Source organism: Ruditapes philippinarum, unplaced genomic scaffold, assembly GCF_026571515.1.
Source record: "Ruditapes philippinarum isolate M1 unplaced genomic scaffold, ASM2657151v2 ctg4073_1_1_1_1, whole genome shotgun sequence".
Lineage (NCBI taxonomy): Eukaryota > Metazoa > Mollusca > Bivalvia > Venerida > Veneridae > Ruditapes > Ruditapes philippinarum.
In genome coordinates, this window is record NW_026854141.1 from 68,473 (window position 1) to 89,443 (window position 20,971).

General features: G+C 33.4%; 1 protein-coding gene across 1 annotated transcript in view; it reads left to right on the forward strand.

Annotated features, from left to right (window-relative positions):
* Positions 1-20,971, forward strand: part of LOC132739087 (myotubularin-related protein 3-like) — a 43,223-nt gene that overhangs the window by 14,378 nt on the left and 7,874 nt on the right. Inside the window, exons 3-8 of the mRNA XM_060726738.1 lie at positions 149-444; positions 4,729-4,910; positions 12,319-12,415; positions 13,130-13,243; positions 14,377-14,561; positions 17,538-17,657. Coding sequence (XP_060582721.1) covers positions 149-444; positions 4,729-4,910; positions 12,319-12,415; positions 13,130-13,243; positions 14,377-14,561; positions 17,538-17,657 — 994 coding nt within the window. The remainder of the gene's footprint in view (positions 1-148; positions 445-4,728; positions 4,911-12,318; positions 12,416-13,129; positions 13,244-14,376; positions 14,562-17,537; positions 17,658-20,971) is intronic.

Genomic DNA, 20,971 nt, shown 5'->3' on the forward strand with positions numbered 1-20,971 from the left:
TAAAAAAGTTTTTCCCTAATTTTCATCATAATATTACCTATACATGTGTATATCACTTTGCTTAATGGCATTCACTGGGGTGTATCCATTTGCATTACCAAATATTCTTGTATTTATACAAAATTGTATGTATAAATATGTATTTCAGAATGGAATTGATCAAGAACCGACCAGCATGGAACATATAAAACGTTCCGATGTGTTCCCAAAGAAAATGCTGGTGTCGGAGGACAACAACTTGCGTGTTCCGTTCCCGCTACTTAGCGGAGAGAGCGCAGAGTTTCTAGGACGAACAGCAGACGGTACAGTGGTTGTATCAAACTTCCGTTTGTTGATTCGTTACAAGGACTCTTTCATCAATGTGCCATTAGGATTGATAGAAGCCGTGGAGATAAGAGATATTTTCTACCTACATATCTACTGTAAAGATGCTACTGTTGCGAGGTAATTAAGAATCTTTACTTCCTGGTTGAATGTTCTGTCATGTGCATGTAATGGCTTTTACTGCAGCTTTAACTGATACAGTAAAAGCTATTTGGATGCCCCTTCATGCGCAAGCATTGTTAAAGGCATTTATGAACTGTCAGACAAAAACTGTCGGCATAGTTTATGTCCGTTACATATGTGCAAATTTCAACATCCTGAGCTGGATTTGAACTCATAGCGTGCAAAAGATTAAGGGTAACAATTTGGAATACAAAAATGAACATATAAAATCAGCTTGGTACAGAATGTACTAAATATTTGAAATAAATACTTCTTCACATAATGATTATCCATTACAATTAATGTTTTAATCATAACCGTGTCAAATTTGATTTAGTGGACTTGCCTTTTCTTTAACTTTCTGTTAATTGTAAGTTTGAGGGGATTCGGTACAAACTTTATAAACTGAATGATTGACTTGAGTATAGAGCCTATTAGGACTTCACAGGTTTGCAAGCTGGCCTCACTGTTGTATCATAGACAACATATTATTGCTGATATATAAATAGCAGTCAATGGATTTAAAGCAGATTAGAATATTGCACGGAAGCTTGAAGTATCAACTGTTCCCCTTCTCACAGCTGTCACTAAACTATAAGCTTTTTTTCTCAAGATAAGCTGAATATAATTTGTACTTGGTCCACCATTATAACAGCTGATTTATGACTCACACTTTCAGTTTGCTGAATCAGCAATATTCCTTTAATTTTTCATAAAACAAATAAACAAACTGAAGACTTTTATAATTACTGTTACAATAAGAATAGTGTTAAGCTATCCAGCTAAGTTTATGAAATGTCAGTGCCTGTTCCTACCTGAAATAATGCATGGACAGTAAGGTACCTGAGGTCTTCCCCCCACCAGTTAAGCTGGTAAGTTTCAATACAACCTGTACAGTGATGATGCTATGCCAAACCCAAACAGAAAAAAAAAGTAGTCAAAACTGGCTGCAAATTTGTTATGATGCAAGACTTAAGTGATCCTGTCTACATAGTTCCTAACATCATAAAAGTCCAAAATCAATGCTGGACGATGGAGATCATAATACTTAATCAATGATGTGTGGGGGTAAGGTCTGAACTGCTTAAGTTAATTATATATCTTCTATCGTTGTGATGTGTTATATGTATAGTGGTGCTGATGTATAGGTCATTCGTACTGTGTTCTTATGGTAGACTGGAGTCTGTTGAATATCTGTTACAAATAAGGAAACAAAGCTCAGACAGCTTTAATTAGATTTTCCCCACTCCTGTTGACTCCATATATATATATATTGTTTGTCTTGAAGTCCGCAATCCCCTGCTGTTACAACTCTCAGATATAATATTCGTGAAGAAGAAAAAAACTGATGATCATCATATTACATAATATTTGAAAAAAAAGTTATGCAATTAAGGTAGTTTGTTATGTCTGTATTCATTGAAACATAGACGTAACTTGTTCTATAGTATTTAATGAGATACAGTATTGTTACGGTAAATCTTCGATTTTGTCTCCAAGAAAATGGGGATTGTCATATTAAAATTTAATTTATAATATACTGGGAAGGTATTGTGCTCATTTCTGAGAAATATTTGAAAATGTCAGTTAATAAACAAAGGGGAAGGTCTAAGAGGCAGTTAAATCACAAGTGAATAAATAACCTTTTCAAGATGGTGTCAAGAGGCAAAGACTCAGAGAGGTCTGTTTATCAGGTTTGAGCCTTGATGATGAATGTGATAAAAGTATTGCATTTATATATGTACATTTTATTCTTAAACAAAGTAGCCAGCTTAGTCGACAACTTATTCTACCCATGTAACCAGTGCAGACCATGATCTCATGGCATGCTGTCTGATCATGGTCTGCACAGTGTTTGCTATTCAGTCAGTATTTTGGCATCATGACTGTATTGACAATCATGTTCTATGAATATAATAAATGGTTTTGTCTAGATTATATTATTAATTAGCAAGTCCATTTAAGATAGTTTAAAGTATGATAATTTAATGTTTATAGCCTTTCTGATTAAAAATGGGGAATTTAAGGTAGTGCTTACAAGCTGCTGACTTAAAGTATTTAAGTATAGGTATCCAACTTGAAATGGATACCACAGAAGTTTCTTGACATGTTGGGACTAAGAAATCATTTTTCGCGACTATTGTTCCGTTTGAATAAAGTCTAGTCTAATAACTTGTGCCCAAAATCAGGCTAAGAATAACACAAAAGTATGTCTGTGTTAGTTTATTTCCTAGTTATCTTTTACATATTGTGCTGTTTTATTAGTGCCTAAGTTAATCTATGTAAGAAATTCAAATTCTATGTTTTAATGCTTTTGAACCTCAATAGAGTTCCTTTAAAATGGACTGTCGACACTGGGGTAGATTTTTATTTAAAGCAAAACATGGTAATGCTTCAGGTATTTAGTTTGTTCTTGAAAGTGTTTAGTTTGTTAGATTGATAAAGCAACAGATTTCTTGTCTGCTAGAAAGGAGGCAGTGTTGTGAAATAAGAAGCTTATTTTCTTATTTATGTCAAACATGTCATATGTGAAAGAAACTCAGATATTTTATATATCTATATACAAGTGAGTGGTATTGATTTTCTATCAAAGACAGCAGCTGTGCTAGGCAGTATAATGTAGATATAAAATGACATTTACATACAAATAATATGGCATGTCAATTTCTGTTTTTAAAAACTTGTTATTATATTAAGTGTACACCAACATTGTCATATCAATAAGGTCAGTCATCCTTGTTCTTCATCAATTTGCTACCTTTCAATTTTCATGTACTTTACTGTCTTTATGAATAGGGGTTATTGATTTAAACGTCTTTATGAAAAGGGGTTGCTTATTTAAATGTCTTATTAAAGCATGATTGTACCCTTTATGTCTTTATTGAAAGATGCTTTATACTAAAATGTCTTTTTGAATAGAAGTTTGTCTAAAAGGTGAAAATTCATGAATTCTTTTCAAATCTATCAAAATAGAAATTGTACTTCTTTTCTACTTAGTAAACCAGCAAATTTGTTGACAGACATCATTATTAAAATGAAACTTGCATGTACATGTATATTACCATCACATTACCAAGAGAAAGCAAGCAATTATAAGTTGTTCAAGTTAAAATCGCATTCGGTATTATGATATTAAATAATGAATGTATTTTTATCACTTAAACAATCAAGTGACCCAGTCAGATTTAGGAATGTTTATACAGGTCAGAAAGCCTTGCCAGTAAAAATCTGAATTGAAACTTGCGTTCAAAGTTGGACGATGTGTTATCACTTGATTACCAGTACTTCATTTGGTCGGTTATTTATTGCTTTAATGTCTTTCATGATGTCAACATTTTACCTGTCATTTTTAAATGGCCTTGGCATACTTTTAATTTTTAATCTCTCTTTAGATTTAAGTTTCAAAATAATGAAATTTAATAATAGTCAACAGCCAATCTAAAATCATTTCAGAGTACATAGATTATGCTACGTATTGGCAGCTTTGAATTTTGTTGTCGTTGCAAGTTTTTAAGATGAATATTGCACTTCAAAGAGCTTAGACATTACTACATCTTAAGTTTAAAAAATACCAGGTTGTCTCCATTGTAAAATAGAACAATTGACAGACAGATAGTTGTTTTTGTAATAGCTTGTTTTTAAGTACTTCCTTTTTTGGTTGCTGCATACATCATTTACTTCCTTTAATGTAGGTCAGGGACAAGAGGTACTTTGTAGCTGTTCAAAAGTGTATTTATTTAAAACATTGGTTTTTTGTTTGACAGGTTATTTCTTGGTTAACGATTTAGAGGTTCTCTTTTTTAAAAAAGAAGACTTTTTTTTTGTAATATTTAAGAGAAATTTTTGCTCTTTTAAAAGAATAGCAATTAAAATTAAATTTTTTTGATTCAAAAAATCCTTTTCCTAATAAACCCTTCCCAAGAACACCCCTCACCCCCCGACAAGCAACCCTTTTCCAAAGAACGCCCCTCCCCCCTTTCAAATCCCCCTTCCCCCATTAAACCCCCCCAAACAACCCCAAAAAATCCCCTCCCAAAAAACAAAGAATGCCCCTCACTCACCAAAAACACCCTGACAAGAATGCCCCTTACCCACCAAAAACACCCTTCCAGACAAGAATGCCCCTCACCCACCAAAAACACCCTTCCAGACAAGAATGCCCCTCTCAACCAGAACATCTAAAATAATGAAATTGGTAGGGGGAGTAGTAAGAGTTTAAACATTTTTGTTAAATTATTTCAGATGTGCGTTTTCGACAAATGAAGCATGCCAGGATTGGTTCAAGCGTCTGTTGACCAAGATTGCTCCAAGACAAAAGATTCAGGATGTATTCGCATTTGCGTTCCATGCATGGTGCATTGACCATAATGCCCAAACAGAGCAATGCACTCCGGATCTTGGATGTTACCAGCTCTGTCCACAAGGTCAGTATTTACCTTTAATTTGCAGGTATTACCGTATCGGAAGTAATAAACCTTTGTCACCGTATACAGCCAGGCTAACGTGCACATCTTGCATTCAAACGTCTCTTTAAAAAAAAATCCAATAGAAATGTGTTTGACCAAGAAAAGGTTGTTTTAGCTTGAATACCTTTATCCGAATATATTCAGAATCTATAATTTGAAAGTTCTATATGGGGGGGCTAATTTAGACTGGGGGCTAATTCAGACTGAAGTGCATGTTGTAAGTGTTTTTACAAAGTAAACATTGTAATATTGATCTGTGCAGTCTGTCGTTATGCTTGTAAAGCTGAGTCATCGGTAGTTATTATTATGCTCAGTTTTGACCTTGGCCGGTTTCTTTTTTATATCGTAGTTATAGTGACATGCCTTCTGAAGAACGTGAACATGTTAACGATTGTCAGTGTGTGGCAGTTTGTATGATATGATATGATTGAATACACTGTTCACTGTTGATAAAATTACCATGTCTTATTATACCAGTGGGTGGGAGCTTTTAAAGGGATCAAAAGGATGATAATTGATATATATAATTATAAATATATCACAAAATTTAAAATTGAATTTAGCATGCATAATAAATCATGTAGGTAAATTATGTCTTATCAGAACATTTTAATCAGCCTAAAGTTCTTGAGCTTTTTTTTACATAATTTACCGACTATAGGAGTGTACTTTATGCCCTATCGGGTAAGGTTGCCGTCTTAAAATCTCTTGCCCATCACCACCTCAACAGAAATTTTGGATTTTTGTAATATGAGGAAGCTATCGAATTGGTGAGGTTTTACTCAAAGACTTGTTTTTGCTTGAAATAATGCATATACAGGGCACCTAAGATCTGGTCTCAGGAAAGATGCCATAAATATTCAGTGTCAGTAAGGCTTAAAAAACCAAACAAATTGAATGGGTTTTCAAGAGAACTTAATTTCTAGTTGGGGGTTTTTGTTGTTCTGCCAAAATACCTTTGCCAAAAGTACAAAATTGCAAACAAAGTAATATATTAACCTAAAAACGTCAGGTTTATATTCCATGTGTGACAATTTTTTTAAATGATCGAGACTAGTTATAGACTTGTATTAAGGAAGTTGAACAGTGATACCATTTACCATTTAGTTTTGTTATGTATACGTGCTGTGTGCAAATTGCATGTGACAAAAAATGCATGCATGTTCTCATGTTAATGTAGGTTATACCCCATGAATACAATTGCACATCTGATAATATTGTGCTATATCAGCAAAGTAAACAATTAAACAGCGAATTTAATCTGAATAACTTTAACCTACCAGATGACATCTCTTTTAAAAATTGAAAAATGCATGCATATCTGGTTTAATACTAATCATAATTCATGTCCTTGAAAATAGCTAGAATGGTCACGTGATGTTTGTATTTGCAAAATATAAACTGTAATGCCACATGTTAAATTATTACAGTGGTTGTTATTTGAATTGATCTTCAAAAGCGCGTTATTATCAGTGCAATTTCAATATTAATAGTTTTTCAAAATGAACCTTGTAAATTAGCCTTTATTGTTAACTTTGAGATTTCAGCCTGAATGCCAACAGTACTTTCGGTTTCAAAGCATATAATCAAATTAATTTTCCATTAAATGACTATTTTCAACTGAAAATGTATAATTTTTTCTCATCAAATTAAATAAAAGTAAATTAACGCAAATATAGAAAACTTAATTAATTTAACCCTTTTCCTACTAGTGGCAACTGAATTCACACATGCGACCAGTTCAGACAAAGATCGGCTAGCTGCTGAATAGGTACATCCAGCCTGATCATAGTCTGCACTGTTTACTATCCTGATGAAAGGTTGGTTAATCAAGTCCTTCGACCTGATGACTGGTAAATTTCACAATGAAAATAGACACTAAATGAACAAATGGCCAGTACTAGACTAAGTGCATTATCTAGATTACCAGTCAGATTTTTGTTGTTTTTTTTTTTGTTTTTTTTGGGTTTTACGTCACATCGACATAGTATAGGTCATATCGCGACGTTCCAGCTTTACTGGTGGAGGAAGAGTCCTCAGGTGCCCTTCCGTGCATTATTTTAGGCAAGAACAGGCACCTGAGTAGAACCACCGACGTTCCGTAAGCTAGCTGGATAGCTTCCTCACATGAAAGAACCCAAAGTCCCTGTTGGGATTCGAACCCACAGAGGTGAGGGGCAAGTGGTTTGAAGTCAACGACCTTAACCACTCGGCCACGGACGCCCCACCAGTCAGATATTGATATGTGCAGGTCTATATATGACCGAAAATCTTAACACATTATTCAGGTGATGATAATTATAATGATAAGAATAAAGATATAATTAAATGTAAACAAAACAATGAATCATCATAGATAAATTTTAAGATGTACTTATATCTATAAGGTTATCTGCAAAATGTTATTTGATAACAATATACAATATTTATTATGCTCCCCGAAAAATTTCGGGGGAGCATATAGTCGGCGCCTTGTCCGTCTGTCCGTCTGTCCGTCCGTCCGTCTGTCCGTCTGTCCGTCCGTTGTCTTGTCCGGAGCATAATTTGAAAACCCTTGGAGATAATTTGTTGAAACTTCATACAGTGGTAGAGGGCATCGAGGGGGAGTGCAGTGTCAAAGAACCATAACTCTATTTTGCCCGGTTTTTGAATTATCTCCCCTTATAGAAAAATCTTGTCCGGGGCATAACTCTAAAACTATAAGAGATATCAACATGAAACTTTGTAGGTGAATAGATCTCAATGGGTAGATGTGCAGTGCATAAGAACAATAACTCTTTTCATCCTAATTTTGGAGTTATTGCCCTTTGTTAATTTTAATACTTTGAACTTTGTCCGGAACATAACTTGAAAACCCTTGGAGATAATTTGTTGAAACTTCATACAGTGGTAGAGGGCATCGATGGGGAGTGCAGTGTCAAAGAACCATAACTCTATTTTGCCCGGTTTTTGAATTATCTCCCTTATAGAAAAATCTTGTCCGGGGCATAACTCTAAAACTATAAGAGATATCAACATGAAACTTTGTAGGTGAATATATCTCAATGGGTAGATGTGCAGTGCATAAGAACAATAACTCTTTTTGTCCTAATTTTGGAGTTATTGCCCTTTGTTTATTTTAATACTTTGAACTTGAACTTTGTCCGGAACATAACTTGAAAACCCTTGGAGATAATTTGTTGAAACTTCATACAGTGGTAGAGGGCATCAAGGGGGAATGCATTGTCAAAGAACCATAACCCTATTCTGCCTGTTTTTGAATTATCTCCCCTTATAGAAAAATCTTGTCCGGGGCATAACTCTAAAACTATAAGAGATATCAACATGAAACATTGTAGGTAGATAAATCTCATTGAGTAGAGGTGCAATGCAAAAGAACCATAACTCTGTTAAGCCTTATTTTTGAATAATCTCCCCTTTTAGAAAAATCTTGTCCAGGACATAGCTGTAAAACTATAAGAGATATCAACATGAAACTTTGTAGGTAGATAAATCTCAATGGTAGATGTGCAGTGCACAAGAGTCATAACTCTATCTAGCCTAATTCTGGAGTTATTGCCCTTTGTTTATTTTTACTTTTTGAATTGTCCAGGACATAACTCAGAAATCATAGAGATTATCATCAAGAAACTGTGTAGGTTGATAGATCACATTGATTAGAAGTGCAGTGCAAAGAACTGTAACTCTGCCTTGCCTAATTTTGGAATTATTGCACTTTGAACTTTTTCCACGGACATAACTCTGAAACTGCAAGAGGTGTACTTTCCTGTGTCCAAAACCTATTCGGGGAGCATCACCCGGCTCAAACCGGGCTCTTGTTTATATACCTCGTACATGTATTGACTATTATGCAATATTTGTGTATTATTCTATATATCAAACTAGCCAGATTAGTAAATATTTAATTTAAAACCTAATATAGAATTTTAAAGATATTTTGTAAATAAAAAGTTATGAATGTAACCAAAGGCAATAAAATGACCTACTTTTTGATAAATTTTCTTTCACTATGGGCATTCAATCGTGAGAGGTTAAATTTAAGTTAGCAATCTTTTACTGAATATAATTAAAGAATGTAATATAAACATGGTATATATACTAGTATGGTATGATATATGATTATCTTAAGTATGAAGTAATCTAAAGTATATAATTATCTTTATCGTGAGTACATGTTATCTGTATATGACCGAGTTAGATTATAAACAACTGCTTGTCATTCCAGTTAATTACATCATATTTACGTAAATGTTCAATATGTAATTTTTAGGGGCATATGTAGCCAAGCTTCCTGTTGTCCTATTTTTGTAGTCTGCATTGATTAGTGTCAATTCTGATTTTACCCAGTTCTGTATTGAACTCCTTTAAACTTTTATTGAATGAACATGTCAAATTGAATTATTCAATGAAGGCCTGTCTGTTACACATATTTTAATTGGGTACATTAATGTGAGTCTACCTGACAAAATAAAAAATAGAGCAATTGTTCACCTTTTGTTGATACGGATTTTATACATTTTCACTTAATTGAGTATTCAATTTTGACCGTTTTCTGCCTTTCCTTGTTGCTCCTTCCAGGAATTCCTGAAAAATAACTTTTTGTTGGTGGGATTGACATATCCTGGGGGAAAATTACAAGTTTAATTTACTGCGATGATATATCCGTTAATTGATGCTAATGTTCGTAGAAAACTTACTGAATTATTGACATTCAGCTATTATTTTAGCTACTGTGTCATAGAACAGAAGAAGTATCAACAAGTTTCTGTCATCTTTCTTTTTTGTTGTGTATTAAAGATATGAATTGTACTGTTTATTTTCATACTCAGATCCTTATTTTGCCATGATAATTTAAAGGTAATTTTTTATGCAATTTGATAGCTAATTTCAAGTTTTGATGCATATTTTTGGTCTTTTTATATCATTATTTGCTCAGCTCGGATGTAAAATTTATAAGGGGCTAATGTATTTATAAGACTTGTAAAGCAATTTTATATACCTTAAGATTTTTTTAAGTACAATTTGTAAACCCATGAGAAGAAGAAAATTGGTGCAATTATTGTTAAAGGTCATTTAGAAGGGTAACCAAACTTTATATTGCATACTTTAACTAAGTTATGTGAGAACAATTTTTCAAGTAACAAATTTGTTTGTTTAGCAATTTGTATCAGATTAAGAAACTACATAGCTAAGGGATTTTAACATGTGAAAACAAAGTTTTAATTTTTTTAATGCAATGCTAATTTATTGCAATTCTTAGGTATGTTTACGCATTCATTTAAAGTTAATGGCCTTGAGGTTGTAATGCATACAGCGTAAAATTATTTTGACGTAAGTATTGTGGCATTGTTCGGGGAAAAAATAAACATGTCAGAAATATGACTTGGAGGTGTAGCTTAACTAACTAAGTTTAGGTTTCAGTCACCAAGTTGATTTATGAGTTCATTAGCATGTTTCTTTATTACAAATACGTAAAGAATTTCAATCTGTTTATGATACATAATGTGGTATTGCTTTTAAATAAACTATATATTGACCTTTTATAATATCCATTACTCTAGAATAGTAATAGTTGCATGGTCCATTTCTGATAACACTGTCTGGTTACATATTCAGTGGTTACAAGTTAAATCCTAAAAGCTCTTTACTCTTCACTAATATAATTACTGTTGGATGAAATTTAAATACTAAAAACAGAATCCCTAAAGAAAGTCCAATGCAACAAATTTGAAAATGTTGCAGGCTTGTTTAATCGAGCATGTTCATGGAAATACTGGAAAGTGCAAGTTACTGCATGGCCACACCCCCTAGCATCGGCTTAAGACATATTCAACATTAAAACATTTTAAGTCCTGTAAAAAGTATTGGTGTTTTTACATCAAAGAAATGGAATTATGGTTATTCTTGAATGAATAATCCGGATTCCCTTATATTACTAAAAACATTGAAATTATTAATATTAGTAATACTCTTCTAGATGGACTTCCTAATTTTAGTTTCCATTGGCAGCTTTATGTTATACGGTAAATAATGAACTGTTTAAGCACGAGCAGCAATTATAGTGCCACCAATAATTATATAGAATCCACTTTGACTGTAGCTTGCACAATCTTGACTTAAACATAATTTTATTTCCAATAATGTTTAAAATCCACATATTGAACAATTTTATCTATCAATTTATCAACTTTGAATTGCAATCATGACATTCCCACTATATACCGTGGCTGGTTAAAGGTTAACTGCGAGAAAATATGGATTTATATCAAAATATTTTTTCTTTCTTTCTTTGTTAGCTTTAATTTGGAAAAATGGATTATTGTAGAGTCAAACATAATGGGTCTATAGAGGTTTTACAAAGGTTTACTTAGTAAATATATATATAAGAATACATAAAAGAAACAATAATGTATAGGAATGTCCTGTATTGACCTTATTACCTCATAGTAACCTCACTTATCCTCTATGTAACCTCGTTTGTCTCAATATGTGGTCTCAGTCATTACAGAGCTGAATTTATTATAATCTCCCAACATATGTCTGTAAACTATAGGTCAGTATGTAAACAATGAGTTAAAATGTGGAAAGAAAACATTGCTGTAAATATATCATGGCTACTTGATAAAACACTTATTTCCTTCCGGCTTACATCATATCATTTTGGAAGTAGTTGAATCTTAGTTTTAATAGTGAAAGGTTTATGTTTGACTTTACAGAATGTAGAAATTGAATCTTTTAGATATATTATTATATAGTCAATGTAACTAACAAAAAGAAATTAATATCAGACTGCAATCCCTATAGCATTCAGTCACTCTGTGAGAGCTGCAAATAGTGCCACTTTAACTTTGAAAAACTTTAAATTCACTCACACCACTTGCCCCTCACTGCTGTGGGTCCGAATCCCGACAGGGACTTTTGATTCCTTAATGTGAGGATGCTATCCAACTAGCTTACGGATTGTCGGTGCTTCTTAGCTCAGGTGCCCATTCGTGCCTGAAATAATGCACGGAAGGGCACCTGAGGTCTTCCTCCACCAGTAAAGCTGGAACGGCGCCATATGACCTATAATTTGTCTGAGTGATGTAAAACCAAATTAAACAAACAAACAATTCACTTACTGTTACATTGATTAAGTGCCATAGTAAACTCTATAATATACCTCTGGATCATTATCCAGCCACCTTGTGGAATTCGGTCATTTGTCCTTCACAGATGCCTATTCTTGCTAACGTTGATGCATGGAGGGCTTGCATTACACCTTAGTCCTTGTATGGCCCCACCACTTTAGACCAAAAGAAAAGACAATCATTCCATATTGAAGAATAAATTCTAATCACTTGTAAAATTCTTTATGTATTTTCAGGAGTAGCAAAGGTGTATAATTTTACCAAAGAAATTGAGAGAATGAAGTTTGACCTGAGTTCTGCCTGGAGATATACAGACATAAATAAAACATTTGGGTAATAACTGTTGTATCATTAGTATAGGTTTAATCTGCTGAATTTCTTAAATGGACTTGTCCATTATCTTAATTACCTCCATTTTGGGACTGAGTCCATTATTAACTTTTGGGATATCAGGATGAAAAATTTAGTTATTTATGAGTTCTAAATTTAGAATGAAACAAGTCCATTGTACAAATTCAGCAAGGTTAGGTCTAAGACATTTTCAAGATGTGTATCGGTGAAATTTCAAGCTGAAGAGTCTTTGTAATCATTTAAAGGTGAATTAAGTCACTTTAAGTAAAAAAATTGTTATTTTTTTATTTCATAAAAAGCTTTTCTATGTTTGATATTTCGTTACAGCATTCTGATATGGTACTCATTAACCATATATAGCTGAACATGTTTTGCTTTTTGTTGTCATTAATTGATTTCGACAAGGTACAACTTTGTTTACTAGTACATTATTCTACATTTATCAAAAATTATTACACTTTCCTTCATTTCATAAGTATCTCACAAACTCTAATCTATTGTTAAAACATTATTTAACACAGAAAAACATTATTTAATACAGATTTGCTTTTTCTTCAGAGCAAAAATTATATTAATAAAAGGGTTGATCACAAGACTGCAGTAACTCATATGAAATAAAGAAGGACTTACAACAGTTTTGTGGTCAACCCTCGATAAATTTTATGTATGAATAAAAAAACTGTGTTGCCTTTTCAGGTTATGTTCATCATACCCATGTGAGCATATTGTACCCCATGATATCTCTGACGAGAACTTGAAGAAAGTTGCAGGATTCCGAGCTCTTCAACGATTTCCATCAGTGGTTTGGAGGTAATGTTTAATGTTTAAACTGGCATGTGTCATTTGTCACTGACTATGTAATAATGTTGTAAGGAAATATGAGAGAATGATTCAAAACTAATTATTCTGTAATTACATTTGCATTGATTTAGAACTGAAGTATGGTCTGTTTTGTTAATTTAGAATCAGTCTCTTGGGTAGAATTGTCATTGCAATAGGTATCAACTCAAGTTTCTTCCTATCGGAACAATGTCATGAATAACAGCGTTTAGTTTATAATAATGGTTATTTACTTCCCCTCGGTGTTTTCAAAAATGTCAATGCACATTATATTTGTAACAGCATTATTTTAAAAGATGAAAAACTTATAGAAAATCGACCTAGTAATGAAACTGCCATTATAATCATGCTTTTGCTGTCAGCATTTTGTATCTTGATAATTATTATTATTGTATTAGTGAATTTACTGAATTATTGCCTTGTGTTTGAGTTAAGCTTAAAATATTTGTTAATATTGTTGTATCTTAGAAATTCTTGTAATATCTTCCAATAAGTGGTAATTTAGGAAATATACAAAGTAGAAGGAAGAAATTTTATGTGCATGTATTTTATGAGTGTTGTAAATTTTAATGAGATTTTAATTTGTTTAGTTTAAGTGTTAATTTGTTGAGGTATTTTATTGGTTAGCAGTTACCTAGTTATTCTGTTTTTTCCAATTCTAAACCAGTACTTAGCTGTTTATCTTCAAGTACTGACTAACTTGTTAACACATGAATTTTTGTCAGTGCTGTCAATTTTAGGGCCTACAGTTTGTTGGACAATTTTCTTTAATCAAAAGTGATTTGAATTCTGCTGACCTTACAATCTCTTACCATGCGTACTATAGTTTCTTCCAGGCAAGTTGAGGCATATATGTGCCTCTGAATAAAAACTGTGTAGGCCTTTGATTGGTAGTAATTTATGAAATAAAAGATAAGTTATTTATGTCAAAAAAATGCAACCGACTGAAAAATGCATAGGTTTATATTTTATTTGATATCTGACTGAAAGAACAATATTAAAGCTGTAAATTTGACAGAAATAATAGTAGTAAGGTGGAGAACAAATATTAAAAAAATATAATTTGAATTTTAGTTTGAAGATGTTATATTTTTGTATTACAGAAACAACAGAAATGGTGCAGTATTGGTCCGGTGCAGTCAACCGGAAATGGGTTTCTTTGGATGGCGGAACACTGATGATGAGAACTTATTGAATTCCATTCCTGTAGCATGTTCAATGAATCCTGGCTCAAAGAATAAACAGTCCATTAGGGAAGATGGTAGTGGGTCTGATCTCAGTTCAGATGGTAATGTTTTGTTGTATTTTTATAACACATTAATTGAATTACAAAACGTCATATTAGAGAAATGCCTGTTAAATGCAGTATTTGATGAAGAAGTGGAAACAATCTTGTGTTTGTTTTCATTACATATAGACTTACAGTGCATTGAAATTGGTCCCAGGATAGTTAGATCTACATAGTTTGCGCCCGGCTAGTTCTATAATCTTTCACAGACTTATTTAATACAAGTCTGTATGAAGTGATGTCTTATGTTAGATTCCTATATATCTTTCATGGGATAAACAGTTGAGCTTTCTTGATGTAAGATTATAAAACTTAAGTTTCAAGATCAGTTTGCAATTCATCATAGCCTGTATAGTTTTAATTCCTGGCGTGGATTTCAATCTGAGTGAAAATCAGACACTAGGCATGATGCAGTGACAACATCAGAAATATTATTTTATTGTTGCATTGAAAAACTTATGTGTGATAAGTTATCACTACCCAATCAATACTTAGATGTTTTTGATACTTACATTTGATGCTTTATCAATACAAATCAATACATAGACCCAGAGAGAACAGATTGGTAGAGAGAAGTCGGTGAGATATGTATATATAAATGAAGGCATACTCTAGAGGTTAAAATGGAATCTGAATCTGTATACAGTTTTGTCTGAAAGTGTCTACATATCATTATATATGTGTGCTTAGTGTGAAATGTAACTCGAGGTAAACATTTGAGATGATTAATGTACCGATCCATGACAAAACCAACATAATGCTTTTGCGACCAGCATGGATCCAGACCAGCCTGCGCATCCGCGCAGTCTGATCAGGATCCATGCTGTTTGCTTACAAACCATATAACAAGTAGTGAAACGGATAGCAAACAGCATGGATCCTGAATAGACTGTGCAGATGCGCAGGCTGGTCTTGATCCATGCTGGTCGCAAAAGCATTATGTTGGTTTTGTCATGGCGTGGCTCATTTAAAGAAGTGTCTTTAATGTCAGATGGGGTCATGGTCTAACAGTGTCATTAAGCTGGCTGAACTGTTGGTGGTGCCACTTGGATACCAACATGTTTCTTGAAGTAAATCATTGTTTTGTTATCTGGTATGATGTGAAACCAATGCTATGTGTCACTAATCAATATTTTCTACTAAACTTCAAGCAGATTTTCTTATTTTTGCCATATCTGTGAGAAAGATGCTTTAACAACTGGCTTGCTTTAATGTACTTAAAATTTAATGTTTCTCTAGTCTGTAATTTTATAAGAGAAATGTTTCATTTAAATTGAAAATTTAACCAGAAACCATGTTATAATGGTTCCCAAATTGATTCTGTATATAAACTCAGTTTTTACTTCACACAAATGTTGTGTAAAGAACACAGAAGTTGATTAAAGTAAATAAGAAGTTAAAAAATAAATGTCTAATCTGTTTCTTCAACTAAGTACATATATATAATATAATTAATGCATTGTTTGTAAAAAGAGTACAATGTATTAGTTTATGTTTTGGGACAACAATTTCTCATCTTTGTCATTTTTATGGAGAAGAAACAATAAAATTAAGAAAAATAGTTAAATAAATTTATGTAAAATTAAAACTTTGTCTATGACATTTATTCAATGCAATAAATCATGAGATATGACATGTTATAAACATTCAGAAAAAATGAGGGAAACAATTTTTACCTTTCAACTCTTTGAAATCCTTTCATCTATACCATTAGAAAATAGTGGAGTTTAGACTAATTACTGCCAGATTAAAAAAAATGTTATAGTGTTTCAATGCTGAGATCCCTAATATTAGTAATGGGATATAATACTTTAGCAAAATTCATATACATGTAGAAATTTTTTTTACCTTTCAACTGTTGAATACTTTGGGCAATAATGTCTTATAATCTATTCCAGTAGAGTATTTTTGAAACCAGCTTATTAATGTTGGTTGGCAGATAAAAAAAAGTTGTACTGTTTCAATGTTGAAATCCCCAAAATTAGTAATGGGATATTCCAAATACAAAGCAGGATGAGTTTATAACATAAATACAGGGTGATGTTGTTGGGTTAATTACATTAGTTTTGCCTGTGTAACAGATAGATCTGTTACTTTGAAGACTTCTGCAATGAATTTCATCTAAGATGACAAACTGTCAGCTATACTAAAAGTTGTAAAATTGCCAACTTGTTTGAATTCATTGACTAGGGGTTACAATGATGAATGATTTGGCTTTAAGCCATGTATTTTAACTGTTTACTGACCTGATATGTTTGCTTTAAATAAGGCTGTAACTATTTCAATAGAAAAATTCAATTTTACCACACAAACTATCTTAATCATATTTCAAATGCAGCTTTTGGACCAAACAAATGAGCCGCGTCACGACAAAATCAACATAATGGGTTTGCAACCAGCATGGATCCAGACCAGCCTGCGCACCCGTGCAGTCTGATCAGGATCCATGCTGTTCACTATCAGTTAATCTACTTGTTATAGAGTTTGTAAGCGAACAGCATGGATCCTGATCAGACTTTGCGGATGCGCAGGCTGGTCTGGATCTATGCTGGTCGCAAACGCATTATGTTGGTTTTGTCGTGTGACGCGGCTCAATTATATCTTTTTCATGGAAAATTTCGAAATATATATTAACTGAATAGCAAATAGTGCAGACCTTGATCAGATAGCACTGATGTACCAGCTGAACTTGGTCTGCAATGGTAACAAGAGTATGTTCAACAGTAAAACTACAGTTATTTGGCCATCAAGTGTCTCCAGCACTTCTTCACTTGACATGTGAACCAGCTTCCTTTCCTGTAATAGAGTTTCAGAGATTGACAGATATTCCTATTTGCCACGGAGGCTTTATAAGGCTTTATTCTACAAATCGGACTTTAATTAGAATAATTATCTTGAATGATAATAGTAGTTTAGCTTTAATTAAATGATAATTGTAAAAGTTATTATAATTAAGAAATCTTAATGTACTTTCAGACTCATCAACAATGGATTCCGAGGAGAGTGAGGAGCCAAAGAAAATGTTGATAATAGATTGTAGATCATACAGTGCTGCATTTGCTAATAGAGCCAAAGGAGGAGGAATGGAATGTCCAGGTATGGTTTAGTAAATTCATGGAGATCTGCATACAATTTAAGTCATCATTACCATGCAGACAAAAGGACGGTGAATAGACTCCGGACATGTGATCAGTCTTATTAGGTGTACTGACTCATTGCTTTGGAGGGATCACTCTTTCTCCAGATTTTTATTAGCTTACCTGTCACAAAGTGACAGGGTGAGCTTTTGTGATCGCTTTTCGTCCGGCGTCCGGCCGTCTGTAAACTTTTACTTTAAATGACATCTCCTCATAAACCATTAAGCCAATTTCATCCAAACTTCACAGGAATGTTCCTTTGGTGGTCACCTTTAAAGATTGTTCAAAGAATTTAATTCCATGCAGAACTCTGGTTGCCATGGCAACCGAAAGAAAAAACTTTAAATATCTTCTTTTAAAAAACCGTAAGAGCTAGAGCTTAGATATTTGGCACGAAACATCTTCTAGAGAGTGTCTACCAAGTTTGTTCAAATAAAAGCCCTGGGGTCAAAATTGGCCCCGCCCCGGGGGGTCATTGATTTTCCCTATATACTTATAGTAAAAACTTAAAAAATCTTCTTTTAAAGAACCAAAAGAGCTACAGCTAAGATATTTAGCATGAAACATGTTCTAATGGGTGTCTACCAAGTTTGTTCAAATAAAAGCCCTGGGGTCAAAATTGGGATTGCCCCGGGGGGTCATTGATTTTCCCTATATGCATATAGTAAAAACGTAAAAAATCTTCTTTTAAAGAACCCAAAGAGCTATGGCTAAGATATTTAGCATCAAACATGTTCTAATAGCTGTCTACCAAGTTTGTTCAAATAAAAGCCCTAGGGTCTAAATTGGCCCGCCCTGGTGGGGTCATTGATTTTCCTAATATGCATATAGTAAAAACTTAAAAAATCTTCTTTTAAAGAACCAAAAGATTTAAAGCTAAGATATTTAGCATCAAACATGTTCTAATAGGTGTTTACCAAGTTTGTTCAAATAAAAGCCCTTTGGTCAAAATTGGCCCGCCCCGGGGGGTCATTGATTTTCCCTATATACATATAGTAAAAACTTAAAAAATCTTCTTTTAAAGAACTCAAAGAGCTATGGCTAAGATATTGAGCATCAAACATGTTCTAATAGGTGTCTACCAAGTTTGTTCAAATAAAAGCCCTGGGGTCAAAATTGGCCCCACACCAGGGGGTCATTGATTTTCCCTATATGCATATAGTAAAAACTTAAAAAATCTTCTTTTAAAGAACCAAAAGAGTTTAAGCTAAGATATTTAGCATGAAACATGTTCTAATAATTGTCTACCAAGTTTGTTCAAATAAAAGCCCTGGGGTCAAAATTGGGCCCGCCCCGGGGGATCATTGATTTTCCCTATATGCATTATAGTAAAAACTTAAAAAATCTTCTTTTAAAGAACTCAAAGAGCTATGGCTAAGATATTTAGCATCAAACATCTTCTAATGGGTGTCTACCAAGTTTGTTCAAATAAAAGCCCTGGGGTCAAAATTGGCACCGCCCCGGGGGTCATTGATTTTCCTTATATGTGTATAGCAAAAACTTAAAAAATCTTCTTTGAAAAAACCCAAACAGCTAGAGTTAAGATATTAAGCATGAATCTTTTAGTGAGTGTCTACAAAGTTTGTTCAAATAAAAGACCTGGGGTCAAAATTGGCCCCGTCTCGGGGGTCATTGATTTTCTTTATATGTGTATAGCAAAAACTTAAAAATCTTCTTTGAAAAAACCCAAATAGCTAGAGTTTAGATATTAAGCATGAAACATCTTCTAGTAAGTGTCTACAAAGTTTGTTCAAATAAAAGCCCTGGGTCAAAACTGGTCCGGCCCCAGGGGTGTCATTGTTTTTAACTATATGTGTATAGTAAAAACTTTAAAAAAATCTTCTTTCAAAAAGCCCAATGAGCTAGAGCTTAGATGTTTAGCATGAAACATCTTCTTATGGGTGTCTACCGAGTTTGTGCAAATTAAAGCCCTTGGGTTAAATTGGCCCTGCAACGTTGGGGGGTGGGTGGGGGTTGGGGGCCTATATACAGGTGAGCGACCTCAGGGCCATCATGGCCCTCTTGTTAGGTGTACAGACTCAATCAAACCGAGCCTGCAGTTATCAAGTAATTATGTTGTGATTAATGCTTCTGAAGGATCACCCTTTTCCAGATCTTTAGGTGAAAGTTTTAACTTAGATTGTGATAGAAAGTTTGATAAAGACTTTCAATAAGGTTAGATCAAGGCTTAGTAGTAAGTTTGTGAAGTCTGACAATAAAGTCTGTCTTTACACTACCTTTTCAATCAAACAACAAAATATGATTAGTCTGTGCCACCAGTCTAGAGCTAGGCCAGCCTATTAATGCATGCAATATGACAAGGGACTGAACTGTTGGATGCTTTTATTCTCTTTTCTTATGCTAACAATCGACTGCTCCACTTTCAAAGTATGCCATTAAGCAGTGAAAGGATTAATTGGTTTTAGCTGATGTCCCTGAAAATGACGATGAGCAGTCCCAAATTTCAAACAGGTCAAGTCCATTTGACAAATTATGTGGAAACTGCGCCAACAAATAGAAGTCTACCACATGTACCGTATTCAAATTACACAGATAAAATGTCAAATTTTTTAAATGTTTTTGTTCACAATACTAATATGTTAACATGATAAATTGATGGGAAAATATGGCATTAAAAATCCCTGCTAACATTGTAAACATCTTGGAATACTGAAATGATTTACTGTTTTGCTTGCCTTGTTATTGACTAGTTGCTACTAGCAACTCAAAATCTGGTTATGCTCTTTCAAGGAATTAAGAGATTAGAGATTTTTTTCTCAATTCAAATGAGGAAATTAAAAAGTCGGTCATCTGTAATCAGAATTCCTTTAACTGTTGGAATCGTGGAATTATGTCATGTCCTTGAATATTCATGCTAATTACCTCTTTTGTCAGCATGCGGTTAGAATTGTTGTTTTTTTGCATGTGTCAGCATTATTTGATTTCCGTCTCTAAGTTGATAGTAATTATGCAATAACAGTAACGGATAATAATTTTTGAAGTTGGTATTTGTGATGTAAGTCATGACAGTGAAATTATTAGTTAAGTAAATTAATTGTTGAACATGTCTTGATTAAACATTGAATTAAAGAAGTATTAGGTTAATCTTCCTGAAATTAGCGACATTGTTTTTCCGGAGTACTTGTTATGAACGTGTGTTAGATGTTTATTCTGATCATTATTCTGGTTAATTATTGATAAATGATAAACATACAGGAGGCCCTTTATAATATATGAGTAAACTTAATAACTTTGGACATTCAATCAGGCATA